The 12,418-nt window shown below is 38.4% G+C and overlaps 1 protein-coding gene across 9 annotated transcripts in view; it reads right to left on the bottom strand.

Moving 5' to 3' along the window:
- LOC110848043 (calcium-dependent protein kinase C) overlaps window positions 1-12,418 on the bottom strand; it is a 41,910-nt gene that overhangs the window by 15,588 nt on the left and 13,904 nt on the right. For all 9 annotated transcript variants that reach the window (XM_022095135.2, XM_022095136.2, XM_022095131.2 and 6 more), the window contains 3 exons: window positions 6,703-6,734; window positions 6,523-6,605; window positions 4,027-4,138 (listed from right to left, as the gene is read on the bottom strand). In XM_022095135.2, coding sequence (XP_021950827.1) covers window positions 4,027-4,138; window positions 6,523-6,605; window positions 6,703-6,734 — 227 coding nt within the window. The remainder of the gene's footprint in view (window positions 1-4,026; window positions 4,139-6,522; window positions 6,606-6,702; window positions 6,735-12,418) is intronic.

Below are 12,418 nucleotides of genomic sequence, written 5' to 3'. Positions count from 1 at the left end.
GATGAAGAAATTCCCTCCTCGCACACACCTTAAATTCGATCAGGATGAGAAATAAGATGACGAGTTAATATTCACACGCGTCATTTGAATGAATGCATTGCCCTACAAAATTCATATCCATGCCGGAGAGAAGATCTCATCTCTTCTCTCGACCAAAACTTTTTCGCCTGAACATGACAGCCCGCTAACAAGGCCTTGTTAAGCCAAATTTACAAACCGGCCGACAAACGTACCATTATTTACTATACTACACGTTAAATAATTCTATGGTAGTGGTAAAGGTCAAATAGCACCATACATGTTAAAAATCCGGTAGAGGCACATATACGTTCGGTGCTGGTATTGATCTGGTAATAACTTGCTACAGGACCGGTAGTAGGTTCTGAGTGGTAATTTTTTCAATACCACAACATTATTAAACGGTAATTCCCTTTATTACGAGTCATGTATGTATGCACTATTTAATACCAGTTTTCTAATAGTGTAAGTCTGCAGTATATACAATTTGGTAATACTTTTTGGTGGTGAAAGTTAATAATTTTACTTTCGTAATTTCATAATAAATTTCAAAATTTCACTTAACAGCCAAAAATTGTTACCAAATCAGTCTCTCCCCCGGTAATACAATATTTGTAGCACATTCGATTTTTATCTTATCAATGCTAACAAAGCTTCAAGTTCTATTTTTGCTTTAAATCTACGACGCAAAACTAACTTTGTCAATAAAAACTAACAAATTCTCAACAACAACAACATTTCACAGAACAAACTCCTTAATTAAAAGGAACTTATTAAAGCGAATTTTCTCTTCGTGAATCAAAGGCTAATTAATGATACGCATCCATATTTCCTCTTTTTGACTAATCATCCTCATTAAATTAACCTGTTCAGAGAGAAAGAAACTATATTTAAACGACTCTCTCTCGATGTTCCAAGGTTAAACAAAACTCTGGCAAAGACAAAAGAGAAAGGATGATGATTTCATTTCTGGGAACAAAAGTGACATGGATTTCAAAATGAGGGGATTACGGCTTGCTTTCACTAGTTGGGAGCAAATTAAGGAGAAAGAGAAAGCAAACCTGGTCTATTGTATCGATTCGGCTAGTCTGTCGGAGCATTATGCGACGTTACTTATGCACCGTAAATAATGTGGGGACAAAATAATTGGAAACGATTTATTACCGTATCGCTGGTAATAAATAATTGCCAACGAAATTCAAACTTCAACTTGATAGCATTTAAAAAATGGTTAAAATGTGTTACAAAATTTGAATTTCGTACACAATTGTTGCCACATTTATACATCAAACCATTACCAACGCGGTAAAGCTGTACACTGTCAAAAATATCGTGGAGTCACATATTTACTCCGGAATGGTATTGATTTGGTAATAACTTCCTACCGGATTGGTAGAAGTTTGTTTCTGAGTTGTAAATTTGTCATTATCACAACATTACCAATTACCGTTATTACCATGCCGGTAGAGCCATATTACTCCAGTCAGTAATGATTCAATACCAGTTTTCTAAAAGTGTGTCCCTCAGTGACAATTTTGTTACTGTATTAATTGCGGTGAAAGTAGTCCCATTTTAGTAAAAAAATCTCATTATTACCAACCCGGTAACAATTTTCCCAGCCCTATCCTTTAGAGTACACCCTTTCCATGCATACCCTTCACAAGAACAATGTACCTCCTAAGCCAAACCCTCACTCTCTCCCTAACTAAATACAATAAATGAACAGAATGCCACTTCCCCAGAGGAGAGAGGCAAGCAAACCCAACCAAAAACAAGATATGTAACATCATCATCACCATTTAAAGAGAGGAAGAGTCGTGTCGTTGTCGTAGTTTCCAGCCGACGACGATGACCTTGGTTCAGCTCTTTCTCTCTTCATCCTCAAGTGGTCTTTACACCACGAACCACGAACGAACCACCAACCAAAACGACATGCATTCATTATTTGCCTGTGCCAATTTCTAAAGGAGAAAACAAACAAAAGAGAATAAAACTCTCTCATGATCCAATCTAACCAAATCCTCGATCTGGATGGACATTGTCTCTCTTCTGGGAACGAACAATGTGCGAGTTTTGAAGACCACTTCAAAATCGACGATTCGCCCATAATCCTATTCATTCTACGGGGTATTTATGTACGTCTGTGGACGTGGGATGGAATAAAATAGGTGAAATTCACTTCACCTTTCACCCTAGTTTTCGCCACCTCGCTTTCTATTCTCTCGAGAAGAGAAGAGAGTTTTAGTTGCCAAGTGGCAAGACGGGAAAACATTTGACGACACGGTTTTAACGAGGAGGGGAAAAAGTGAGTGGGTTGAGGATGGATAAGGGTATGGATGGATGTGGTGGTAGTATTTAGGAAAATGGGAAATTTTAAATTATTCCGATGTGGATTTGGGGGATTAAGTCACATATGGAATTTTGCATGGGAAAGGATTTAATGTTTGAAATGATATGAAATTTTAAAATGTAGATAATTTCAAACACGACCAATTTCATCAAAGATTGAAATGTTCGAAACTTTAAATGAAATTCAATTCTAAAATTTACACAAACCAGAAGCTGCCAATTTTCAGAAATAATTTGCAATATGGCTAACTTTCACCCGAAAAAAACGAAATGGTCGAAACTTTCTGCACCAGATTAAATTCAATTCTAAAATTTAGACAAGACAAAAGCTGTCAATTTTGAAAAACAATTCGAAACACGAAACTAACTTTCTCCCCCGGAATTTCACAACCTGGGAGAAAGTCTGTACAAAAAAGCACCCCACTTTCTCCCACTTACTTTCATGACTCCCTGTTTTCTCCGCCTAGCATAAAAATTCCAACCTAATAGGATCCCATAGAATACAGATATTCCTTCGTCCTCACTCTCAGAAAGTTACGTGGATTCCCTTTCCCCACAATGTAGCCGTAATGATATGGGAATTGAATTATTATTATCTCTCCTGATTTGGCCCACTCTTTTCCCTTATCCTTCCTTCCTTCCTTCTTCCCTCCTTCCTTCCTTTTTTGCGTCTTTTGGATAAAATGGTATCAAAATATTTGTGAAGAAAGTGAACAAATTCCCAGAAGATCTCTTCTCCATCTCTAGATCCGTGCACTTGATGGCTTCCACCAACTTTCTCCCTCTTCCGACATACGACTCGATTGCATTACACACTCTTTCAAATTTTTTGACAAATTCTCCTCCACTTTGGTATCTACCATACACACATTTTCTGCGTTTTCGATCCTTCTATCCTTAAACGAGACGTAAGAAATTTAAGGGGTAACAAGCAATAAATTAACGTCCAACTTTGGTAATTAGTTAGTTACCGACGACCAACCGACTTGCTCTTAATTTGTCGCGAATTGAGAACAAATTGAATTTCGGGGGAAATTAGTTCATTTTCTGGCAAATTACCAACCACCAGATTTTCCTCGCAAATTATTATTTAGTGTGTAAATAAGGCAAGCCTGGTCATACAGATATGAAATGAAGACAGGCTGGAGATCCGTCTCAACGGCAACCGGGCGTCAAGAGAGACGAAGAAGAAGACGAAGCTACTCCTCCTTATTCTTATAATCCCTACTTCGCACTCCATTTCGACGTGATGATTCCACCAAAATTCCATCCATCCAGTTACCAGTTACTTTCTCCATATGCAAAAATACACACATTTCTGTGCCGAGATCCCAATTTTCCCCTGAGAGGAAAAAACTAGAGGAAAACTTGGCTGGATCGCATCTCCAAGAGAGAGTAGAGCTGCTTAACCCGGAGGAGATAGTTTAGTTACCCGGGTATATATCTACCGGGTATCTCTATCCCTGCCCGATCCGGGCATGTAGACCCAGCCCAGGCAACAAGTGAGTCGAGTGCTCAGCCAGAGAGAGAAAGCATAAACAAGCAAACAAGGCCAGAGACGAGACCCCGAAGTGGCTAAAGCTCACTTGGAGAAAGCAGTAAATTGGGGCGGGATGAGAAAAAAAGAAAACTTTTCCACTTTTCTAACATGTAACTCACCTGTGCATTTCATTCCTTGATGCAGCACGCCGTACAAGAGGGAACCGCAATGATCACAAAAAGTTGGCGATCCATAAGTATGCGCTTTGAATTTGTGCTTCGTTCGCGAATCCTGAAAGGAAAAGAAAGAAATGAAATACAAGGTTTTTTTGCAATTTTGTAGAATTATTAGAGGTACGTTTAGAGGATTAAGGGAAAATGATGACGTGGCATATAAATAATAAAGTCGGACAGGGGAGTGCCTTTTGTGACGTATTATACATATTTTGAGAGCAAATTGAAATTTTTACCAATTTATTGCCACCTTTTTCATAATTTTAAACTTTCCATTTCTCCCCAGTCCGTAACACGTTTGAATTTCGCGCAAAATTGCTTTACCCAGTTAAAAAAACATTTCATTTTAGTAGAAAATTGACATTTTTACCAATTTATTCCCACCTTCTGTCGATACCCATAATTTCAAACTTTCCCTTTCTCCCCGGTCCGTAACACGTTTAAATTTCGCGCAATATTGCTTTACCCCGTTTAAAAAAACAAGACCTCCTGACAAGCCCATACACATTTATCTGCAATATTTACCTCTCACATCACGAACACGATCGACTTACACCTTTGAAGTTTATGTAACGAAAAACTTTCTCTGACCCGGAAGGAAATACATAATGCTACCTTTTACGTATCCTATTCTTGTTCCGCGTGGTTGGATAATTTCAAAAATAACGGCCACCCATCCATCCCCTCAATTCGCAATTATTACCTCCTCCCCAAAAAAACGGCACTACTAAATAACTCACGCGTCGACCGGATGACGTTTAACCCCGAAAACAAAAAATTCAATCACTTTCCTTCCTTCCTCTTTCGGGAAATGAAATATACAACTTGTTCTTTATTACGACATATATTTTGTTTGTTTCCCTGCTATTATTGACTTGTAAATAATCTAATCTATGTATGTATACGAAGCCATATATAAGGATTTCTGCGTTCTCTGCAAGGATTTCATTTCATGATCGGTCCGTATGAATATAGTCATGAGGCAGTCGAGGCAGAGAGAGAAAGGTTGCCATTGCACACCCCATTTTCCACTACTAAATAATCAACTAGTTGAAACCAGACAAGTCAAGAGAGAGAACTTGTCGGATGGGATCGTTATCTTCTTCAGAGAGAGAGAGAGAGAAACAGAGAGTAAATAGAGCCTTGTGCATGATCCTGTAGATTTTCAGCGGGTGGACTGGACCGCAGACGAATCTAATAAATATGCACTCTTAGGAATCATTCTGAAAAAGTGGGACACACATTTTTACACAAAACGTTATAAAATTCAATATGATGAAGGATAAGGGGGATAAAATTTTCAAATTGGTAATTTGGAGGGGAGAATAAAATCGAGACCATATTTGACCAATTTGTTACCACAGAGGGCCAAATTGGTAACATAAAACATGACAAAATTTATAACGAAGCATGATCAAATTGGTAACAATAACCAAACTAATAACATGGGAAAGATTGCTTGATAAGTGTTTTGTTACCAATTTGGTAGTGTTATGTAATGAATTTGGTAACCAAATTAGCCCTCCATTCTTACCAATTTGGTCATGCTTTGTTACGAATTTTGTCACGTTTTATAACCTGTCTGGTTATGTAATAACTGATAAAATATCGTCCTGATTTTACTCCCCCCATCCAAATTAGGCATCACACCACCTACAAATTTTATCCCCCCATTTTTAAGCGTGCCTATGACCACCCAGTCTACCATCTCGTCTACCTAGTGACACTCCACCACGACCACTACCACCCATCGCAATAATAAGATCTATGAATAACACCTGCTCCTTCAGTCCCAGTCAGTAATAGCATCAGGTGCTTAATTATTTCCGTTATTTCCAACTTTCTCCCTTCTCCCCACAGGCTTAGAACACAAATATCCAACTTTCTGCCGTAAGGTTTCTGCCCTGTCAAAGTTGAAATTAACAATTAACGTCCTCCTCGTTGATACGTATCACTTACTAATGTTACGCATTTCCCTCTCTCTTGCTGGGATAATAATAATGGACACATAACAACAACCAGCACAAGCTTATTCATACCTACCTACCTACATACCTCTATTCAAGGTACGTATACCTCCACGTCCACGTCCACCTTTTCCGAACATGCACCGTACAGTACACTACACTAACCAAACTTATATTTTGTAGCTCGAGGGGAGAAATTTATTTCATCCTGGTGGGTTCACTTTATTATTTTACGGGTGGGAGAAAGCAGCCAAAGTTCAGAGGTGGAGGTGGGTCGTCTGGTTAAACTTGGAGTTTCAATTATGACAAATTATCCACCCCGCTAACTTTCATATACATAATTCAGCATATTATTCCACCACCCGCCCCTTGAGTAAATATGTGAGTGCGCGTCTATTAATCAAATGTCAGCCTTAACTTAACCGTGAAACCGCACCCATTTAAATTTAAAGGATACACACATGCACACACTTACATCAGAATCCGCCCCCTTATCAGCTCCAGGACAGGTGAACGAGACAAATTCGTGACATCTTTTGTGCACCACGAAGCTGCAGACTGGAAAAAGAAGGAGGAGGAATACGATTTATTGGATGGCAGGATTTTATTTTTTGTTTTACATAATATTGATTTTGTTTATTATGTATGTACGTACTGTTGCATTGGTAGCCTTGTTTTCCAAAACCCCTGTAAATTGGAGGAAATCACGTTATTGTTATTTTCTCATAAATAAATTAATGAATAATGGAGGAGGAGTGGAGGGGGATCAACAGGTGAATATTTTTGGGATATCGAATTTTTGAGGATGATTGCATTTTCGAGTAATGAAATTTTGTGATATACAATTTTCGAGGGAAGGGTGTGACATGTTTTATATGGGGGAAAGATAAGTCATATCTTTGTATATTTTTTGTTACACTACTCGAAATTCATGTATTAGTCTAGACGACGCTTTATTTGGTGACATAATTTTCCCCCGGGAATGTCTGAAACTTTGATTTTTGGGTCATTTTATAAATCTGGATTTCCACCAAGTTTAACACATTTCTTAAAAATTGTCGAAACACGTTCCTCCATTCTTTAACTAATTAACCTTTTATTTATTCTACGGCGGGAATGTCCGTAATCGTTCATATTTTACAAATCCGAATTTCCACCAAAACAAACGTTTCTTAAAAATTGTTCGTAACACATTCCTCCCTCCCTTAACCTACATAATAATTGACCTTATCTTATAATGTCCGTAATATCGCATCATTTATCCAAATCCCGAATATCTTCCCACCCATAACTCCATTAAAAAAGAAAACTTCACATCAACATGCCCCCTGACTTTAAACGGCATCTCATTTCGCCCACTTGCCCACTTGAATTCCACTCTTTGAAGTTGGAGAAAGTCCCTGAAACCCATCCTTTCTCCTCTCTCCTTTCATACCCCTCTAGTGAAAACAATTTGCAGAAATGCATCCACACACAGAACCGCCTCGACCTATGACCTTATCCCGGAAAAGGAATAAATAAGTGGCAACAGAGAGATTGGATCAGAGAGGAAGAAGAAGAACAACTTTGTTTCACTCTATCTACCAGAGAAAGGCAGTTTAACTTTCATCTCATTTTATTACACTGAATACACATACGTAACGTAACAAACATAACATTCAGATATGCACCCATTACACTTTTGTTTCATTTTCATCTCTTTGGCTGCAGTCCAAACTCATTCCATACTTTTTGTCTTTATTCTCGGACGGGGAGGGAGAAAGTAAGTCGAGTTAGTCAGCCTGCCAGTCAGTCAGTCAGTCAGTGTCCGTCTCAACTTTCTCTGCTGCTGGGTGAAAGTTACTTTACAGGGATGAAAAATTGGTCACAATCTGATATGCAGATTGGGAGGAAAGAAAGGAAAGAGGCAAGATCTTTTTGGGGTGTGGTTTATAATGGAATTCTTCTTGCATTATTTGGGAGAAAATAGGGTATAAAAAACCAACCGCAATCAAATCTGGGATTTAACGTATTCTTCGCATTTTTACCTGTGGAAGATGAAATGTGACAGTGTGCTCCATTATGTGTACTTTTTTGGTTAAATAGAATTTGATATTTTTTTCGAAAATGTATAATTTTGAGGCCAATTTTGTAACAAATTATGACTGCATAACAAATGCATTAATTTAGGTCCTGAAATGGCATAAGGGTAGTGATAATTATTAATAATCTACTATTTTCTGAACACTGTGGGTGATAAAATGTGACAGTACGCTCCATTACGTTATTCTTTTTTCGTATAAATTGTGTGAAACAAAATTAAAGGATATTTTCCCCGAAAATGTTTAATTTTGAAGCCAATTTTGTAACAAATTATTATTTTGCATTGTAAATGCATAATTTAGGTAGTAGAGAGTTATGACATTCGTGAAAATCATAAATGATCCATTATTTTTAGTGGTCTCAACGGTGCGGTTCGGTTCGGTTCTTGGAAGAACCGGTTTAGAACCGAGAACCAGAATTGAAGAACCGAAACAGAACCGAACTTTTTTTAGTTGGAACCGAACCGCAACCGGACCAAACCGGGACCGAACCGGCGGTTCGGGTCAAACCGGTAGTGTTATTAATATGCAATAAACAACAAACAATGCTAATTGACGTGTTTCTGATGAAATTTCACATATAAGCCAATAACTTATCTGTATTTAAACAAGCAAATTCGACTACATGTCAACAGCAAAATCACTTATGTATGTATTATTGAAGTTAGAAAACAATTCCAAGTTTGGGGTGCAACCAAGTCAAAATTTCATTTTGGAAACATTTGGGGTGTGACCAAGTAAAAATTTCATTTTGGAAACATTGGGGGTGTAACCAAGTCAAAATTTCATTTTGGAAACATTTGGGGTGTGACCAAGTAAAAATTTCATTTTGGAAACATTGGGGGTGTAACCAAGTCAAAATTTCATTTTGGAAACTTTGGGGTGTGACCAAGTAAAGATTTCATTTTAGAAACTTTTGGGGGTAAAAATTTCGTTTATGAAACTTTGGGGGTGAAAATTTCATTTTGGAAACTTTGGAGGTGTCATCAAGTCAAAATTTGGTTTTGGAAACATTGGGGGTGTGACCAAATAAAAGTTTCATTTTGGGAACTTTGGGCGTGTCATCAAGTCAAAATTTGGTTTTGGAAACATTGGGGGTGTGACCAAGTCAAAGTTTCATTTCGGGAACTTTGGGGGTGTGGCCATGTCAAAGTTTCATTTTGGGAACTTTGGAGGTGCGGCCACGTCAAAATTTCATTTTGGAAACTATGTGTATTTCGGGAAATTCGTAAAACTTTTTCGAAAATATGATTAACTTCGCTAATGTATTTATGTATGAAGTTCGGTTCAACCCGAACCGGCCGGTTCGGTTCGGTTCTCAAAGACTTGGAACCGGAACCGAACCGGTAATAAAAGTTTCGGTTCGGTTCGGTTCTCCGTATAAACCGGAACCGAACCGAGCCATCGGTTCCGGTTCGGTTCTATGAGAACCGAGAACCGTTGAGACCACTAATTATTTTATAAGCAATGTGAGACGAAATGTAATTTTATACAAGTCGTAATCGAAGTTAAATTGTGACTATTTAATATTATCAGACAATGGATGAACAGGACACAAAATTCATAGTCCACGAAATTCATTCCCAATTCTCACAAATTTTAAGAAATCACAAAAAAATTAACCCCTTCCCTACAAAAAATAGCCATTTTCTCTCCAAAAAATGTACAACTTCACCCATTTTTTAACTCAATTTTCTTCCTCCTCGTCGAACACTGTCTTCTCTCCCCTAACGATAAGCCATTTCATTTCATTTCATTCTCTAGCTCACGTCCACACCTCACCACGAGGGAATTAGGAAACCACAAAATTCACAAAAAAAATCATCCAATTTCACCCAAAAATAAAATCCCAGTGTAACCAAATATCTGTATCTATCGGACGAAAAAAAATCCAAACCCCTCGTCAGATTATACTTACTGGGCCCACTGTAACTGTAAGTGGCTGTTTTCTTCGAAACCGACAGAGATAATGAAAATCTGATGATTGCATTGGATTCCCCGTGCGATTTTGCATAAGTACCATAAATCAGTTTTTTACTATTTGCAATGCAAATTCGCATGGAAAATGTTGAATGGAAGCGGGCGGCGAAAATTTTTCATTACAAAAATGGGGAGAGAAATGGCGAATTTTAAAAGTGTGGCAGGAATCGAACGAGCCGTATAATTTAGCCCAACAGACTATAAAGACGTTCATGGGGACGGGGTGGACTAACAACAGTCGAAGAAAAAATTTTTGAAATCCTACAAGGACCACACCCATCATGAAGGCGCTGAAGGATGGAATCCGAAGAAATTCACGAAATTCCAACGGAAACCAACCTCACAGCTGCCAGTGTAGAAGCAGATTATTCAATGAGTGCTTAAATTGAACCTTAGACTTAGGACTTTGAAATGTGGTACTTGCCACATGCCGACCATCCCCCAAAGGGAAACCAGATTAAAGAAACCCAGGAGTGACTTCAAGCGGTACGCTCAGAAAAAGTGACGAGGATTCTATTTACAGATGAGGAGATTTTCACATAGGAAAAATATTTTAACAAGCGAGTTGGCCTTATCTACGCCAAATCTGTCAGAGACATCCCCCAATATAGACAGAAGGTCAGAAAGCCACATTATCCAAGCTTTGTGATGATTTTGGCAGGTGGGACCTAATTGGGGCAATTTCTCTACATTTTGTTGAAAATGGGGGGAAGGTGGGGGGATCAAATTTCTTAAAATACGTTTTCGAGTCCGCGGTACATCCCCTAAGTGAGATCCAATTCACTGGACCTTGCAGTAGGACTAGGAATCAGCTTATAGTGCAAAAAATGACCCAAGCGTGGGTAAAAAACAAAATTCCGAACTTTTCCTCCTCTCGGAAATGGTAATTCTACTTTCTGGATTTGAATCTCCGGACTATGAAAAATGGTCAAAGTTAGGGGCAAATGTGTGTTCTAAGCCTCGTAGAAGTGTAGAGATCGGAAAAAAATTTTTGACCACGGAATGGAACACTTTGCCCAGGAATTAGTGCGTGCTTCAGCGGAGAACTGCAGGCGGTTTCCTCAGCGCTGCATTAATGGCAGGGGAGGAAATTTCGAAAACTAAAAATTGTTTTCTACTCAGAAATTAACTGGCTTTCGGTTAAAATTAACTCGAAATTCGTAACATAAAAACTGTTGAAGCCACAGGGTTTCATTTCACTTACAGTTTCAGTGGGCCACCTAGTATACCAAGAAAGGAAAGTAATTCTTTCTTCTACGGCTTCATCCGTCGTCTCACAACAAACCCGAAAATCTGATTCCTACCCGTCCGTTTTTTTTCTCTCGGACGACTCTGATTCCAATTCCTCATCAATTTCAAATCAAATCCGGCATGGTTTCGTTTGCTTTGCTTTGATTTTTTTTCTGCCATCCGTGTATCGATTCCCCTCGTCTGCGCGACCTTTAATATTTATTTTCCGCAAACAATTCTTCGCCTCGTTCAGAAGGAAGGAATTTTGTCATTTTGCTACAGATACAGATACAAGTTGCATAAGGTTCGATGATGCATGCCAGCCGGGCAGAAAGTCATTGGTCGGATATAGAAGAGAAGAAGAGAAGCGAAAAAAAAACACTGGGATTCCAACATTTCGTGATCTTTCACTCGGAAGAAAGGAACTGTTATAAAGGAGGTGATTTGGACCCGGGTCACATCTTCCATCCAGAAACATCATCACTTCTGGGTGGCTAAAATCGTCCTGGTCCACATCGTCCAATCAGGATGTGTATGAAAGATACATACATATGCACGACTTGTCATTCGGTATTCACTTCATTGACCGACTTTCTCCTGTTATGGAGAGAGGAGTGGAAGCAGGTTGAGAGGGGGATAACACACCCACATTCCAGTTTCATGCATTTCACAAGAGTTATATCCTCTCAGAAGGATTATGTGAGGCACAAAAAATGGACAATATTTAAATAGAAATACGGGTTTTTGATGATTTTATAAGCGTAAAAAAATCGGATTACACAAGAAATTGCACTTCTATAAAAAATCTGAAGTATTTTCTTTCTTACTTTCACCAACTACTTTTTCTCTCATTCATCCTACTCGGGTTTTAAAAAATGGGATGAAGAGTGGACAAAATTTAAATAAAAATGCAGGTTTTTGACGATTTTATAACCATAAAAAAATCTGATCACACAAAAAATTGCACCTCTATTAATAAAACCCCAACTTTTCTCCTTCTTACTTTCACCACCTACTTCTTCTCTTAATTATGCTCCTCATGTTTTAAAAATGCAGTGCAAACCTCTGACCCCAAAAAAA

This window comes from Folsomia candida, unplaced genomic scaffold (genome assembly GCF_002217175.1).
Source record: "Folsomia candida strain VU population unplaced genomic scaffold, ASM221717v1 Fcan01_Sc004, whole genome shotgun sequence".
NCBI classification, from domain to species: domain Eukaryota; kingdom Metazoa; phylum Arthropoda; class Collembola; order Entomobryomorpha; family Isotomidae; genus Folsomia; species Folsomia candida.
This window is presented reverse-complemented; position numbering and strand designations above follow the sequence as displayed.